The 18316-nt window shown below is 39.4% G+C and overlaps 1 protein-coding gene across 6 annotated transcripts in view; it reads left to right on the forward strand.

Annotated features, from left to right (window-relative positions):
• The window catches only part of Jade1 (jade family PHD finger 1), a 57458-nt gene extending 49120 nt beyond the window's left edge, over nucleotides 1-8338 (forward strand). For all 6 annotated transcript variants that reach the window (XM_045130705.1, XM_004655808.3, XM_045130704.1 and 3 more), the window contains exons 10-11: nucleotides 1183-1300; nucleotides 4527-8338. In XM_045130705.1, the coding sequence (XP_044986640.1) occupies nucleotides 1183-1300; nucleotides 4527-5446 (1038 nt within the window). In that variant the 3' untranslated portion in view covers nucleotides 5447-8338. The remainder of the gene's footprint in view (nucleotides 1-1182; nucleotides 1301-4526) is intronic.
• The last annotated feature ends 9978 nt before the right edge of the window (nucleotides 8339-18316 follow it).

Consider the following 18316-nt stretch of genomic DNA (forward strand, 5'->3'; position numbering starts at 1 on the left):
TTGGCTGTTTCCCTTCGTGTATCATGTCCTCACTCAAATGAGACTACTTTGAACACACCTGGGTTCTTTAGGGTGGAGAAAGATCTGAAGATGGAAAGGAGTATCTGTGCTTAAGCCAGAGTACACAATTGCACGGCTTGTTGCTGTCCTCATGCTAAAGAAAAGGCTGGTAACCTTTGAACTTTTTCCATGTCAATAAGACGCAGGGGTAGGGATGGCTCATGAGGAGAACTTTTTGAGTATGGGCATGCCATTGATGATAGCTCATGGAGAGTATGGAGTCACTTTTGAGTACCAGCACTGAGATTATTGAGGGCATATGCACATGTTCCTGAAGAAAGGTAACTAGGTGGTAGGCTGGCTTTTAGGCCCATGAAACATACCAGGTTTACCCAGATTTTAGGACTTAGGAATTGCAATTAGTCACTCTTGGTTTTTTTTAGCTTTTGGTGATTTCAGTTGACTTAACAGTGGGGCATGTTGACTGAAATGAATCAGAGGATGTATACGTGATCTGAAGCAGTCTCACATTGTCACGTCAGAGGTGAGATGGAGTTCTCAGCCTTTCCGTCCTTCCAATTACAATTGAGTCAGGAAGAGGTTAGCAGGGAAGGGACGACACAGAGCTGGACTGGGGATGTTGGTCCAGCAAGTCATGGGTAAAGCAGGAAGGTTCCCCAGGCATTCACTATAACATGCTGCCACCTCTAGCCAGGCCTTGGAGTCATGTCTAGTGGACCAGCAGCTTATTTGGTCTTGCAGGGGCTCCTCCGTGATGCCCTTGGCTCTGTGCTTAGGTAGCTCAACACTCAGAAGAGGCTTGATGCAAGTGCAGTGAGGTGGCTCCTGACAGCGAAACTACGGACGATAGGGTTGTTGGGAAGATACTGGGGCTGGCGAGGCTTCTTCCATGGCATGGGCTGGGTTGGGGGAGAGGGACTGAGCTCTGCCAGTGTTGTGCTGTTCCCCCCAGTGATGTACTTGTGACACTGCTGCAGACACTGAGGGGTTATAGAAGTAGAAGTCTAGAGATAGGGTAAAAATGCTTAAAGCATGTTTTAATCTCACCTCAGTGTCAAGGCCTTAGTATGGCCAGTTTTCCTCAGGTAAAGAAAATGAAAAGCACATAAGTAACTGCTACCATGTATTGCTTACTTAGAATCTTTATTCTCTACATTCTAGGTTCGGAACCTCACTTACATGGTGACCCGCAGGGAAAAGATTAAACGGTCTGTATGCAAAGTCCAGGAACAGATTTTCAGTCTTTACACTAAGCTCTTGGAGCAAGAAAGAGTTTCAGGTATGCATTAAGTCATGGTAGGTCAAAATGTAGGGCAGGGGTTTGTAAGCCTTAACACTTCTGTTAAGGAAAAATTTGGTCTTTTATCTGTTCTACAGAAAAGTTTAACTAGCATAGGTTTACATATTTAAAGAAAAAATTGAGAATCATAGGGAAAAGAGCTGAGTTTGGCCTCACAGGGTTTGTGTTGTCACCTCTCCCTACTAACCTAATACAAGAATTATTTGACCTTCAATTTATTTATAAAATGGCTACCCCTTGGAACAAGACTCAAATGAAACAGTGACAAAACACCGAAGTGCTCTTGATCATCATGGGGACAGCCAACCTGATTTTATTACTTAGTCCTTGGATATACCTACTACTTGCTACTCTAAATTTATATTAAGACTTATTTACACATGTTCACTTCTTATCAGTTCACAGTGGACTTTCTTGGGGTGGAGATGGAATTTTGAATATCTGAAAGTACTGGATACTTAATGTCTTACATAGCCTTGGCTGAGCTACACACAAAAGAAAGAACTCTGGTATAGACGTGCTCTTCTCTGGAGGATGCTTCAGTGAGGTGATCTTGGGCAAGTGTTTCACCTCTGGGATTCCTTTGATCCGTAAGAGGTTTGATATAGAAACATGGCCTCTAAAATGTGCCCTTTAGCACCAGCATTTTGTGAACTCAAGCCCTAGAAGGTAGGTCATGTAACAATTTCAGAGAGGTGGTCTGTCAAGTTAATGTGTGCCAGGCAGTTGGGGAATGGGTGAGTTTTGAGCTGTCCTTTAGTGCAAGAGTGAGCCATCTCCAACATAGATATCCTTGTTATATTAGGATAACATATGTAGAGTCTATTCAGTTTCCTGAATTTGTGGCCTTTTGTTTTTTGCTAATACACAGAAGCTGTTAGAGCCCTGTATGTTGAATCCAAACTGGTTATTTATGTGTCTAGTAATTGGTCCGCTGAACATGCAGGGGAATTTTCAATAAAATCTTGATGTGTTACATACGTTTATGGCAGTAATTTACTGATAATCTTAGATGTTTTCTTGCTAAGATTAATATTTTCTACATGTGGCAAGCATGTATCATTAGCTGGAGCTTGGAGTTCAGTAGCTTTTCCAAGTCCAATGTCATGGTTGTAAAAGCTCAGTTCAAAGTGAGCCTCTATCTCTTCAGTATGTTTTATGGAACGATCCCTAGGAATTGTTTATGGAATGAGTGATTACCCACAAAGATAAACTGATGGTAACATTTTCATCTGGCCTCACTTGGGTTATTTCTTGTGGATATTGCAGGCAGCATTTTGCATTTCATGGCTGAGGCTTTTACTTGGGTGAGTGAATGAGATTCCCTAAATGGTTAAGAAGTGTTTTAGGTTACAGACTGTAATGTAGATGTGAATTTAAAAAAAATGTTTTTTTTTGTTCATTTTTTATTTATTTGAGAGTGACGGGGGGGGGGGGGCAGATAGAGAGAGCGAGAGAATGGGCACGCCAGGGCTTCCAGCCACTGCAAACGAACTCCAGATGCGTGTGCCCCCTTGTGCATCTGGCTGACGTGGGTCCTGGGGAACTGAGCCTCGAACCGGGGTCCTTGGTTTCACAGGCAAGTACTTAACCACTAAGCCATCTCTCCAGCCTGTAGATGTGAATTTAAGAGTCCTACTGCTGCCAGACATGGTGGTTCACGCCTGTAATCCTAGAACTGTGGAGGTTGAGGCAGGAAGCTTTGAGGCCAGCCTAGGCTATGTTAGAATGACTCTATTTCAATAAATGAATAAAAAGCAAAGACTCTCCCTCCATTCTGAGGCAAAAGTAGTAAGGTAAAGCTGATATTACTCTGGGATGCTGCAATGGAGCTGAAACCCACTTGGCTTCTTAAATTTTTTCTTTCCAGTCCTAGGCTTTCGTGTCTAATATCTTCTGCCTTTTAAGACAATTCCAAGGGTTATTGCCATGAATTACATGTCATTCCCAGTTCATAGTCAAAACTCTGATTCTGAGAATGCATAGGATTTTTCTGTGAAATGAGAGTTTTCACTGTGAAAATGGTGCTTGTGGGAGGAGATCTGTAGTCAGATACTTTTTAGAGACATGGATGCCAAGTAGGTAGAAATCATAGTTCAGGAAATACAGACTTCTCATGATAGTGAAAAGAAAAGTACCTAAGTATTGCATTTGAACAGTATTGCATGAAGGTTGATTCTAACAATTGACTCTTGAGAAAACATATTTGTAAGCCAGTAGACTGTGCAGGGCCTCATCTATAGTGCTGACAGTATCCATATCTGGTGGACAGTAAGTTCTTGCATAGGCTCCTCTATACTCAGGGAGCTGAACTTTGTACTTTTGTGATTCATACCTTAATGGGGGTAGGGAGGGGGACAGAAAACAAGAGAATTACTATTTGCAGATGTCTTGAGATTTGTAGAAACATGGGCCTTCTGCTGTACTCTGCTGTGCCTTGAATTCACCAGTGTTTTCTGAGGGTCACAGTTCATTAGCAGGTTGTGAAATATTCGGTGGGTTATGACTAACATTAAAAACAAGTGTGAAATAGAATAGGAAATGTCAGAGTTTCCATCAGGTGATGAGAGTTGACATTCTTTCATAAAATGTGGGCTTTTACTAGGTTATGCTGTGAAATTTAGTTTTGTGATTTGTATCAAAAAAGATCAATTTAACATCCTTAGCTTGAGTGACAAGTTGAATCTCACAAGTGTTTTTTGCATATGATAGTGAACATTTTTGAACACTTAACTACGTGTCAAAGAATTATTGTAACCACTTTTTCATTTGAAATATTTACATGCGTTTTCCTTAGTGGCTCTGAGAGGGCATAGATCCTTTGTCCATCTCACAGGGAGGCAGGTGATGACTTGATACAGGTGGAGGAAGAAGAGCAGCTATTGCTAGCTGATCTACATGGATTTCCCCTTTGAAAGATCAGAGGTGCTATTTTGTTTGAATGAAATTGTAGTGCTTGAACAATTTCATGAAAATTGATGTATATTTTACCAGTTTTGGGAAAACAAGTAGCATATTGAATATAGGGATAGGGATTGCATATTCTCAAGGCAGGTCAAATCTTTATAAACCAAATTTTTACAAAGTTGGTGGCTACTATGTTTTACATTCATGGGAAGTTTGCCTAACATTGCTTCAGGTCTAGGATTTTCCTCTTTTAGATTTGCTTCTACTATAATCTTCCTTTGTGGTTTTATGTTCATAGGTGTGCCTTCTTCTTCCTGTTCCTCCTCCTCCTCCTCATTGGAAAACATGCTTTTGTTCAACAGCCCTTCTGTGGGTCCTGATGCTCCCAAGATAGAGGACTTGAAGTGGCATTCTGCATTCTTCAGGAAACAAATGGGTACTTCCTTGGTACACTCGTTGAAAAAATCCCATAAGCGAGATTCACTGCATAATAGCCTGGGGAATGAGGGCAAGACCCTACTAAAGCAGCCAGATCTGTGCAGTGGAAGGGAGGGGCTAGTGGTCCCAGAGAGCTTCCTGAGCTTTGAAAAGACTTTTGCAGAAGCACGTCTCATATCATCAGCACAACAGAAAAATGGTGTGGTGGCACCAGACCACGGAAAAAGAAAAGACAATCGTTTTCATTGTGATCTCATTAAAGGAGACTTAAAGGACAAATCTTTTAAACAGAGTCACAAGCCTCTCAGGTCCACAGACACGTCCCAGAGGCATCTGGACAATACAAGAGCTGCCACCTCCTCTGGAGTGGGACAGTCAACACCTGGCACCAGGAAGGAGCTTGTGTCAAAGTGCAATGGCTCCCTAGTCAAAGTAAACTACAATCAAACTGCAGTCAAAGTGCCTACAACACCTGCCAGCCCAGTGAAAAACTGGGGAGGATTCCGAATTCCAAAGAAAGGGGAACGGCAGCAGCAGGGAGAGGCCCATGAGGGGGCCTGCCACCAGCACTCAGACTACCCCTACCTGGGCTTAGGCCGAATTCCAGCTAAGGAGAGGGCAAAAAGCAAATTAAAATCTGACAGTGAGAATGACGGGTATGTCCCTGATGTAGAGATGAGTGACTCAGAGAGTGAGGCATCAGAAAAGAAGTGTATACGTGCTAGCAGCACCATCAGCAGGAGGACAGACATCATCAGGAGAAGTATCTTGGCCTCCTGATGAAACCAACAGTACGGGAGCACCGAGCGAGGCCTACTGCTGGCCCTGCTGGAAAAGAGCTCGGTTGCAGGGGGCTGGCAGAAACCCCATTATTCCTGAGCTACACAACACATTGACTTGTGATTCAGATTGCATTTTTCCCCCAGAGTCATTTATAAATCATTGTTGTGAGAAGTTTGTGTCATTTGCAGCTTGTTGAGGAAACAAGAATAGATTGTAACCATAAGACACTGCCAAGATTAGATCCTGAACTAAACACTAAAACAAGTTTTAAGGAGGGCCAGGCTTAAGTAAGTGTTGTGAATTTTTACTGCCCTCCATGTTCTTCCCAAAGCACAAACTCTTTGTTACATGAATATGCAGAATCAATTGTAATTCCGTGTAACACTTATAGGGAACCCTCATGTACCATTTATAGCCCATAAGCTGACTTTCTGGGACTGGTAGATCTCCGTATCATTTTGGCCCACAGGCTGTTTGTGTGACATGAACAGCAGATGGGTGGCAGCTCTGAGGATCACTGTACTAGGGATGCTTGTGCACATGCAGCAGTCAGGGAAGAGAATGTACAAAATGGTCATGACTGGAAGAGATGAAGGATGGTAGAGCTGCAGTGTTGCAATTTGGGGGGGAGGTAGCAAAACTGCTTCCTGAACCCCTGAGAAGGTTGCAGATAGGACGGGTGGAGATGGAAGCTGGCAAGGAGGCTGTTTTCTGAGAAAGGCCAATTGTGGTCTGATATTTATCAGTCTTCTTGACTTTCCTTTTGCCTAACCACTAGACCTTGAGTCTACTTGGGATTTTCCTGGCCACTACTGCTGTTACCTGGCCATCTGGTTTCCCATTTAGTGGCTATTCCATGTTCAAGTGAAGAACTTCCAAATTCTGGTGACTCATATTTCTCAGAGCCAGCCACTAGCGCCTATGTTGGGGAATCTGGGCTTCTACCATGAGCTGATTCCTTAAGAAAGGAGGGAAAAAATAGTGAAAAGTTCTATTTTAAAATAGAAAGGCAATAAGTTGCGATACACTCTTACCATTAACAAGGTTACACTGGAAAGAAATTGAAGTGTATCCTTGAGAAGGTTTGTTGGAGTTGAAGTTTTAAACTCTTAATTCGTAACTTGGACTTTCGAATTGCAAATGGCAATAACTATTCATTTATCAGCAATAATAAATTTAGCATTAAATTTGAGTACAATGTTCTGTTTTTGCACTCATGTAGTGCGTGCGTATTCAGACAAGTGGATATTGTTAAGGTCCTTTTAATTTTCTTTGGAATTGAATGTAGTTGTGAATCAAACTTGAGAGAAAGTTTAAATAGCAATGAGATTTAGAGTTTTGGGACTTCCCCTAAATTAACCCTTAGTTTGTTAATGTCAGTGTTCAGATTTCTGATTCATTTATACATTTGTTTCCATGTGGCAGGGACATTTTGATGAACAATGCTTTGAGTTCTATAGTTCACTTCCAAGTCTTCCAAATGACTGTCAACAACAGAAAAGGCTCATTGAATTCCATCTTGCTATGCAAGCTTTATCAGATGATCAAGTAACAGATCTGATGCATCCCATTATATGAATGACATTTTCAAACCAAGTCTTAACTTTTCCAGTACATTGTAGTAGCTAATTCAGGGGAAGGGAAAGAATGACCTGGGTTTTACATTGACTATTTTTGAGCTATAAAACTCATTTTGAGACTGCTGTCCAGATCAGCTTGTTGCTACAGATATTAGAAGGTTCTTAGGAATTCAAGTTGTATAGTTGCTTGTAGCCTAATTAATTTTTTTTTTTCATACGAGCCAAAACCTTTTGCTGGATTTTAGGAGAAGGTTGGACTCTTACCTAATTATCTTTTGGTTACCGCAACAGCTCTGGGCGAATAGAATTTATAGAGGGATAATTTGTGAAGCCATAGAAAGGAAACCTAAATTAATCTAGTAAGTGTATGGCCTCTCACCATTTTTAGAGGCACCAGATTCATTTGCACTATAAGGAATGCTAGTTTTGTGCAAAAATAATGCCTTACCCGTTTTCTCCCCACATTTAGGTTGAAAAGCTTTCAAGTGTTCCAAGTTATGCTGAACCAAAAAAAAAAAAAACAAAAACAAAAACAAAAAAAAAAAAACAACAAAAAAATCCCCAAACAACAAACACACACACAAAAAAATTAAAAAAAATTCCACATGAAAACAAAACAAAAAATCCAAAAGTCCACACTTTTTCTTCTTGCTTCAAAATGCAAATGGTGTGGAGCATGGTTTCTGGACAGTGTAATGATAGCTTTGTAAGTTAGTTTCATTCACGCTGGGAACTCTGTATGAGGCAGCCATAAGCAGCAGCAGCCCACCTACTCACCTGCATACTGTTAGTATGGAGCCATTTGCTGTTTGTTTGTTTGTTCCTTTACTCTTTCCTTGTGCATCCTGACCAAGAAATATCTTTGATTATGATCAGTGTATTATGTCAAAATGTAGGCTAGTTAAACTTCTGTAAAGTTGCCTGGAATGTCATTTGTTAGGTTATAAACACAAAATCGAAATGAAGAGTTTTACGTGTTGTGTACAAACCTTAATTATTTTAAAACAGACAGACTTGTCATTACATTTGTAACCTTGTACAGAGGATTTTTCACTATGTGCCTAGCTTGGTGTCCATTCAGCTAAAATTGAAAAAAGGTGCATGAAAAGTTAAAATCAAAAGTTAAACAAAATATATGTAGAGATGACTATTTTATATTACATGACCCAATCCTGTATTTATTTCTACCCCCTTTTTGAAAGTATTTATAAAACTAGTTGAGGACAGCTGTATTTTTTTGTTGAACTATTTAGTAGAATTTGTGCCTTTTTGTCTGTATGTGAATAAATGCTGTACATTTTGCAATACATTTCAAAGTGTCTTTTGAAATCTGCTTTTGCCAAATACAGCATATGTGACTTGGTCCTGAGTTTAGATCCATGGCACATACTAGGATGCTAGAGGAACACACTCAATGGGGCTGGTTTCTGGCTCCTGCCTGGAAGATGTTAACAGTTGGATTTTAGTCTTTACCACCTGGATTTCTTTCCAGGGTACAAATGTGGGTCTGAAAGCATCTAATTGTTAAAGCAGCATGGATTTAGGGCCAGAGACCCATGTTTTAAAGGCAGAACTCAGTTTAGTAGCTATGTAACTTTCACTTAGCCTTATAAACCCTAGAATTCAGATTTATGCAAAGATGCAGGCATGGCGGTGTAGTCAGGTCTGCAATCATAATTACAAAAATGATAGTTGGGCTGGGATATAGCTTAGAGGTGGAGCACTTAACGTGCAAAGCCATGTTCTATTCCTAGCACTGGAGGAAAAAAAAATAACATCTTGGTATCTTACTGGGTTGTGATATTTATACAAGTTCACAAAGACCCCAGAGTATGAAGTAGGTACTTATAAGTGGTGGGCTATTTTTTTTTTTAATCAGGAAGAATCTTGAGTTTTATAATTTAATGAAGCAAATGTTACTCCTGAATGATGGGAAGGTACTTACGTGCTTTAAAAATATTTTCTGAAAGAGTAATTCCATTAAACCCTTTTCATTGCAGAGCACTGGAACACTAGGTCAAATGAGAGCAATTGACCCACATTCCACAAAAAAGACATTTCAAATCATAGCCATGGGACTGGGAAGAACTTGGCCTAGTTCTGATTTTTAGTGTTGAGTCCTTGTTGGAAAGTTTTTATACTCAGTCATAGCGCCTAGTGCAGCCCCTTCATGCTGGGAAGCTCCCACATCTCCGTGGAGAAGAGGAGGAGGAACCATGATGGCAGGTCAGTCTGAGTTACAGTTGGTATAAAAATTTGGCCAGTTTTTCTTTTTAGCATGGATTGTTAATAGTTTGCTAAACCCTTGTTTATTTTTCCTTGTTTTACCTCGGTGACTTTACTTCAATGTTGCTTACTCTCAGTAAGACTTGAGAGAGAAAGAGCTGTGATTCTTCTTATAAGGTCTTCAAATTGAATAACCACAGTCATTCTCTAGGGAAATTAAATCCCCAGGAGACATAGGAAAGACTTAGCATTGGCAATTCTGCAATCTGATGGGAAATGTGGCTCCAGGGATTTGAGTTCATGTTTTTTCCCAAATCAGTGAGAAAATGGGTTCTGCCTGAAACATTAGCCGTCTGCAACAAACCACCATTAAACTTAAGGTTGAACTCTACTCTGATTTTCCCTTAATGCTCTGAACCACAGTAGATGATGTGTTCCACTCTGGCATGGAAGGTTTTTGGTGGCCTGGTCATGGGAAAGGATAAAAATCAACCTGATTTGTTAATCCCAACTTCCTTGATGCTGCTTCTCCTTTGTTGCAGAGTTCTTCTGGAATGCTCACTGAGATTACACATGTGCTTGAGACCCCAATATGTTCTGCTTCTGTTGAACCTATCTCTTGCTGTACATGTCAGGTCTTTTCAATTTTTGTAAGATTACTACAGCAGCCTAGTCTGGTTTCGCTGACTCATGCTGCTGACACAAATCCCTTCTTCCCCTAATTAGCCACCTTGCCAATGTTACCCACCCAGTAATAACTTCTGTCATTCTGCACAGCTTTCAGAGAAACCTCCTGATTTGGTAATTAAATTGGGTTTATCAAGTGGTAAGCACGGATCTGTATTTTAAGTATATTAATTTTGTTAATTCTTAGGCAAACACTGCTATCTTTAGTTTGTACAGGAGGAAACAGACAGGGAAATTAAATAAGGTGCTTGCTGTCTACAGGTAGACCTGAGCTAGTTTGAGACAATGTCCCCCACCAGCTTCTGCTGCCTTCAATATGAAAAGTAATTCACATAAGGAAACTAATGTGCTTTGACACAGTTGAATCTATATGTGAACGTAAGTTGAATTATATATGGTAACTAATAATTTTGACTTAGGACATTATGTTAATATACTAGTTAAGACTAAGCATAACCTGGTAGCAGTATAGCCCCATTTGGGTCATTCCCTGCTGCATGCTAGGAAGAACGGACTTAATTTAGTCATGACACATTTCTGTACTAAACATACTTTGCAAATATGATTTGAGAAAATAACTGAATTGTTATACCTCAACAATGCTTGAAAATGGAACAAAATTCTTTATTAAGATTTTATTGGCACTTAAATAGAAGTGATGTAAAATTTCCACATGAGTCTGGGCATGGTGGTGCACACCTTTAATCCCAGCACTTGGGAAGCTGAGGTAGGAGGATCACTGTGAGTTCAAGGCCATCCTGAGTCTACATAGTGAATTCCAGGTCAGCCTGGGCTAGAGCGAGACCCTACCTCAAAAAAAATTCTACATTACCATTTTTGTGGTATTAAGCTTTTTTTTTTTTTTAAGCAAGCTGTTGAGTGTGGTAGCATGTGCCTGTAATCCTACACTAAGGAGGGTGGGACTTGAGGACTGACTTCAAGGACAGCTTCAACCAACCACCCCCCCAAACTAAACAAAACAAACAACCCCAAAGCCAAATTAAGTAGCAAAAATAAAAGTATACTGTTAACTCTTTCTAATTTGTCCCAATAGTCTCACCAGTCCTTGGCTCATGAATGCTAAGCTTTCAGTAGTACATTCATAATTATAGGTTAATTTGTTATTTTACCCACTTATACTAATGGTTCTAATTTCAGACTTACTGCCAATGTAAAACAATTTCTTTATAAAAAAATTGTTTCCTCTGCTGTTTCCTTCCCCACAAAGCAGCCTGAAAGACAGACTTTCTCTTTTCCCTTACCATCTGTAGCTCTACTCCAGCTTCAATGTTTGAATTATTATTATTTTTTTTGTATCAGATGCTCATGATGATGATAATATGCCTCAAGTATTTCTAAGCAAATTATTTTTTAAATACCATGCTTTAAGAGGGGAAGATACTTCAAGATAGAGGCATAGGTAAGGACCTTCTGAAAAGGACTTCCAACAGTTCAGGAAACAATCCCAAGGATTGCCAAGTGGGACTGTAAGAAATTAAAAAACTGCATAGTAAAGGAGACAAATTAAGAGATAGCCTAAGGGGTGGGAATAAATTTTTCCTAGCCACAGAAGATTAATATCTAGAATATATGAAGAACTTGAAAAAGTACCAAAAATGTAACAACAACACACCGAACAACCCAATCAATAAATGGGCTAACAAAACAGTTCTCAGAAGATGAAGTACATGGTGAAAAGACATGAAAAACTGTTCAAGATTCTTAGTCATAAAAAAATGTGAGTTAAAGCTATATTGAAATTCGATCTCACCCCATCCAGACTAGCTTATTGATGAAAATAACACTGATAAGAATATGAGGAAAAGGAAACTCATATATACTGGTATGAAGGTAAATGGGTCCAACAAGTATGGAAATCATAGTTCTATTTTTAGTTGAGAAATTTCCCTATCACATGACCAAGCGTACCACTTCTAGTCATGGACCCAAAGGACTCAATATACCACAGAGATACTTGCATACTTAAATGTTTATTGCAGCATACCCACAGAAGGCAGTCAGGGAATTGGCACAGGTGCCCATAAACAGATGAATGGGTAAAGAGACTGTGGCATATATAGCCAGTGGAGTTTTCATCAGCCATAAGAAGAGTGAAATTATGTAGTTTCCTGGAAACAGATGTAACTGAAAATTATTACATTAAGTGAAACAAGACAGACGTACACTGATAACATGTTTTCTCTTTTTGTGGATCCTGTATTTTATGAAAAGGACTTCCAGGTAAAACAGCAGCATAGAAGTCATGCCAAAGCAGCTTAGGGAGGGATGTAAGCAAAACCACAGCAAAATACACTTATCTTCCGAAAAGTGAAGGTGTATAGGTTATTATCAGCCACAGTACAGAAGAAGCAGGAGAGACCAAGATCTACCAGAAAGGAGGAAACCAGTTAGAATACTGCTAAGGCATTTGGGGCCCCAATCTGTGTGCCCACCCATCCTGGCGTTGAGATGTAGGAGCAGGGACCAAACGAAAGGATTTTCCAACCTCATCAGCCTCCTTGCAAAGTCACGAAACCTGAAGGGGACCAGCTGAGGAACTGCGGAATGGGACACAGGTGGGACCAGCTAAGCAGTTCCAGTACAACTCCAGGCTTCTTGCACAATCCCATCCCCCAACCATCAGAAGTGTGAACCTCTGGAGAACTTATTTAGACCCTGGTGGCCGGGCATCTAGCACAGCTGGTCAAAACACCAGAATCACAGCACAACATAGAGGGATCGAGAAGGGCACCCAGCATTGGTGAGACTGGAAGCCACCACAAAAGATAATGAGGCTGACTGACAAGCAAGTACATAGGCCTGCACTGCAAGTGCTAATCTCTATTTCATGTCAGGGCAGGTTATGGGTTATATATTCTTGGTTGGCTTTACCATTCACAATTAAGCTATGTTTGGGGGTTGACTATCGTTGCCTTTGATGCTTTCAGATTCAAAGGGCCTTTGTGTTTTTCTTCTGTCAGTATTAGGGGCAGGGTCTGATTCAAACCCAGGCTGACCTGAAACTCATTTCAGAACAGAAGTAGGGGTGTAGAGCAACACACACCCTTAGGAATTTTGGCTTTATAAGGTTATCTGTTTTAATCCCCACCCTTGAATACTCTATGCTGGTTTTTATTGAATTTGTATACTTTCAGTTGAATCTTAGCGTTTGCCAGTAAAATGCACCACCCAGCCGACTAGAATACTTGAATAGCAAGAAAACTCAACACCTAGGATTATTTTGCAGTTGGATTGGAATACAAGAGCTACACTTGGCATCTTAAACCCCTACCCTGAAGGTATATAAACTTGAATTTCCACCCCCCAAGAGCACTGCAGATAATTAAAAAACCCAAGCATCAAATCAACTCAGGATGTAAAAATCACTGTATTATAATACAACACGAAGAATCAAGACAGCACAATCCCACCAAACATTGTAAATCCATCAGAAATAACCCCAATGAGAATGTTTTAGATGAAATGCCTCACAATTTTTTTTTTTTTTTTCGAGGTAGGGTCTCACTAGCTCAGGCTGACCTGGAATTCACTCTGTAGTCTCAGGGTGGCCTTGAACTCACAATGATCCTCCTACCTCTGCCTCCCGAGTGCTGGGATTAAAGGCTTGCGCCACCACACCCGGCAACAATTTTTTTTTTTTTTTTTTTGAGGTAGGGTCTCACTCTGGTCCAGGCTGACCTGGAATTAACTCTGTCATCTCAGGGCATCCTCCTACCTCTGCCTCCCAAGTGCTGGGATTAAAGGCGTGCGCCACCAAACAAATTTTTTTTAATGATTTTATCAAGAGCTGGGTGAAATAAGGAGGTTATTACAAGACATGAGTAAGGAAATAGAAATACTGAAGAAAAATGAGGCAGAAATACTAGCATTGAAAAACACAGTCAGCCAAATGAACTCTGTGGAAAGTCACACCAGTAAAATGGATGAAGGACAGAATAGAATATCTAAACTAGAAGACCAGATAGCAGATCTAATATAGTCCAACAAAGAGAAAGACAAGCTAGTAGGAAGGTATGAATGGGAATTTCAAGATATTCAGGGCACTATGAAAAGATCAAACATAAGAATTCAGGGTAGAGTAGAAGGAGAGGAATTTCAGTTCAAAGGCATAGTAGATATTCTCAACAGAACCACAGAAGAAAAAATTTTCCCAAACTGGGAAAGAAATGCCAACTCAGATACAGGAAGCTTTTATAACACCAAACAGAAAAAAACTAGAAAGAATCTTTCCTTGCCATGTTATAATTAAACTACTAAACACGCAAACCAATGAAAATATATTGAAAGCAACTCACCTATAAAGGCTTGGAATGTTGCATTCCAACTGTCAAACAAGATACTGTTTTAGGGTAAAAGGATGGAAAATGGTATTTCAGCAAATGGGCTAAGAAACAAGCAGGGGTAGCTATCCTAATACCTGAAAGGATAGACTTCAACATTAGTGAGGAAAGTTAAAGATAACTTTATACTGATTAAAGGAACACTCCCACAGAAGGACATTACAATCTTAAACATATATACATCTAACATGATGGCTCCCAATTTCATCAAACAAACACTATTGGACTTAAGGTCACAGGTAACACCAAACACAATTGTAGGGGGTGACTTCAATACCCCACTCTCATCAGTTAACAAGTCATCCTGGCAAAAAAATGAAGAGAGACATCTGGATTAAGTGATGTCATAAAACAAATGGGCCAAACAGATATCTAAACAACAGTACATCCAAAGGCTGCAGAATATACATTGTTCTCAGCAGCACATGGGGCATTCTCTAGAATAGACCATATATTAGGACACAAAGCAAATCTTAATAATTACAGGAAAACTTAAATCTTCCCTTGTACTCTATCTGACCACAATGGAATTAAACCACAAATCAGCAACAAGAAAAACTACAGAGCATACAGAAATTCATGGAGACTAAACAGTACACTATTGAGTGACGAATGGGTCATTGAAGAAATCAAAAAGGATATCAATAAATTCATAGAATCAAATGATGATGACAGTACAACATACCAAAACCTTTGGGACAAAATGAAGGCAGTCCTAAGAGGGAAATTTGTAGCTTCAAGTGCCTATAATTAGAGATCTCGTTCACAAGTAAACAATTCAATGTTTCACCTTAAGGCTTTGGAAAAACAAGAACAAGGCAAACCAAAAATCAGTAAATGAAGAAACAATAAAGTAAAGGAAGAAATAATAAAGATTAGGGCAGAAATTAATGAAATAGAAACAAAAAAAGAATCCAAAGAAGCAATACAACAAAGAGTTGGTTGTTTGAAAGGATAAACAAGATTGACAAACCCTTTGTAAATCTGAACAGAAGAGAGAGAAGAGACAAAAATTAATAAAATTAGAGATAAAAAAGGCACCATTACAACAGATACCACAGAAATTCAGAAAATCATAAGGACATACTTTAAGAATATATTCAACTCTAAGTCTCCCAACTAAAAAAAGTCCAGGCCCAGATGAATTCACTGGTGAATTTAACTACACCTTCATGGAAGAACTAACACTACTGCTTCTCAAACTTTTTCATAAAATAGAAAAGGAAGGAACTCTACCAAACTTCTTCAAGAAGCCACACCAAGTCCAAACAACAACAACAACAAAAATTACAGATCAATTTTCTTCATGCACATAGATACAAAAATTCTCAACAAAATCCTGGCAAACAGAATACAAGAATATATAAAGAAGATCACTCAGCCTGACCAAGTAGGCTTCATCCCAGAGATGCAGGGATGGTTAAACATACACAAATCAACAAATGCAATACACTACATAAATGGGCTGCAGGACAAAAATCACATGATCATCTCAATCAATGCAGAAAAGGCATTTGACAAAATTCAACAATCTCTTCATGGTCAAAGTCCTAAAGAAACTGGGAATAGGAGGAACATATCTGAACATAATAAAGACTATTTATGACAAGCCTACAGTCAACAAAATACTAAATGGTGACAAATTTGAAGCTTTTCCACTAAAATCAGGAACAAAACAAGGGTGTCCACTGTCTCCACTCTTATTAAATATAGTACTGGAAGTCTTAGCCATAGGAAGAGATAAAATCATCATTATTTGCAGATGATATGATTCTATACATAAAGGACCTATACATAAAAGACTCTACCAGTAAACTGTTACAGCTGATGAACAATTTTAGCAATATAGCAGGATATATAATAAATACACAGAAATCAGTAGTTTTCCTATATACTAACAACAAACATGTGGAGGATGAAGTCCAAGAATCACTCCCATTCACAATTGCCTCAAAAAGAATAAAGTACCTTGGAATAAATCTAACCAAGTAAGTGAAGGATCTCTACAATGAAAACTCTAAAACACTCAAGTGAGAAATTGCAGAAGACACTAGGAAATGGAAAGACATGTCATGTTCTTGGAGTGGAAGAATCAAGATTGTGAAAATGTCAATCTTACCAAAAGCAACCTATATATTGAATACAATCCCCATTAAAATTCCAATGGCATTCTTCATGGAAATAGAAAAAACAATCCTAAAATTTATTTGGAAGCACAAAATAACCTTGAATAGCCAAAAGAATTTTGAACAACAAAAATAAGGATGGTGGTATCACCATTCCCGATTTTAGGCTGTATTACAAAGCCACAGAAACAAAAATAGCATGGTACTGGCACAAAGGCAGACATGTAGATCAATGGAACAGAACAGAGGACCCAGATGTTAATTCAGGCAGCTACAGGCATCTGATTTTTGACAAAAATGCCAAAAAAATTCATTGGAGAAGATAGCTCTTGAACAAGTGGTGCTGGGAAAACTGGGTATCTATATGTAGAAGGATGAAAATAGATCCTTGTCTCTCTCCATGTATAAGAATAAAGCCCAAATGGATCACTGACCTTAATATCAGACCTGAAACACTGAAACTGCTAGAGGAAAAGGTAGAGGAGACCTTTCAACATATTGGCATAGGCAATAACTTTCTGAATGTAACCCCAGTTGCTCAGGAGATAAAACCACTAATCAACCACTAGGATCTCATGAAATTACAAAGCTTTTGTACAGCAAAGGATATTGTGAATAGAGCAAGGAGGCAACCTACAGAATGGGAGAAAATATTTGCCAGCTATACATATGACAGAGGATTAATATCCAGAATATACAAAGAACTCAAGAAACTAAACAAGAAATCAAATAAACCAATTAAAAATGGGCTGTGTGCTCAACCATGTTTATTGCTGCTCAATTTATAATAGCTGGGAAATGGAACCAGCCTAGATGTCCCTCAACAGATGAGTGGATAATGAAGATGTGGTACATTTATACAATGGAGTTCTACTCAGCGGTAAAGAAAAATGAAGTTATGAAATTTGCAGAAAAATGGATGGACCTGGAAAGTATTATACTAAGTCAGGTAACCCAGGCCCAGAAAGCCAAGCGCCACATGTTCTCCCTCATATGGGGATCCTAGCTACAGATGACTGGGCTTCTGTGTGAGAATGAAAATACTTAGTAGCAGAGGCCAGTAAGTTGAAAAGGAGACATAAAGGATGGAGAAAGGAAGGGAAGAGGATACTTAATAGGTTGATATTGTATATATGTAATTACAATGATTGTAATGGGGAGGTAATATGATTGAGAATGGAATTTCAAACGGGAAAGTGTGGGGGTGGGGAGGGAGGGAATTACCATGGGATATATTTTATAATCATGGAAAATGTTAATAAAAATTAAAAAAAAAAAAATGGGCTGTGACTGGGTGTGGTGGTGCACGCCTTTAATCCCAGCACTCGGGAGGCAGAGGTAGGAGGATTGCCGTGTGAGGCCACCCTGAGACTCATAATGAATTTCCAGGTCAGCCTGGGCTAGAGTGAGACCCTACCTCAAGACCCCCCCCCCCCAAAGAAAAGAGTTCTCAAAAGAAGAAATACAGATGGCATATAAACATCTAAAAAAGTGTTCTACATCCTTAGCCATCAGGGAAATGCAAATTGAAACTACTTTGAGATTCTATCTCACTCCTGTCAGAATGGCTATCATCAAGAAAACAAATGACAATAAAGGTTGGTGAGGATGTGGAAAAAGGGGAACACTTCTACACTGTTGGTGGAAATGTAGTCTGGTACAGCCATTGTGGAAATCAGTGTGGAGGTTCCTGAGACAGCTAAAAATAGATTTACCATATGATCCAGCTATAGCACTCCTAGGCATATACCCTAATGACTCTTCTGACTACCTTAGAGATACTTGCACAACCATGTTTATTGCTGCTCTATTCACAAAAGCTAGGAAATGGAACCAGCCTAGATGTTGCTCCACAGATGAATGGATAATAAAGATGTTGTATATTTA

The sequence above is a fragment of the Jaculus jaculus genome, chromosome 12 (genome assembly GCF_020740685.1).
Source record: "Jaculus jaculus isolate mJacJac1 chromosome 12, mJacJac1.mat.Y.cur, whole genome shotgun sequence".
Lineage (NCBI taxonomy): Eukaryota > Metazoa > Chordata > Mammalia > Rodentia > Dipodidae > Jaculus > Jaculus jaculus.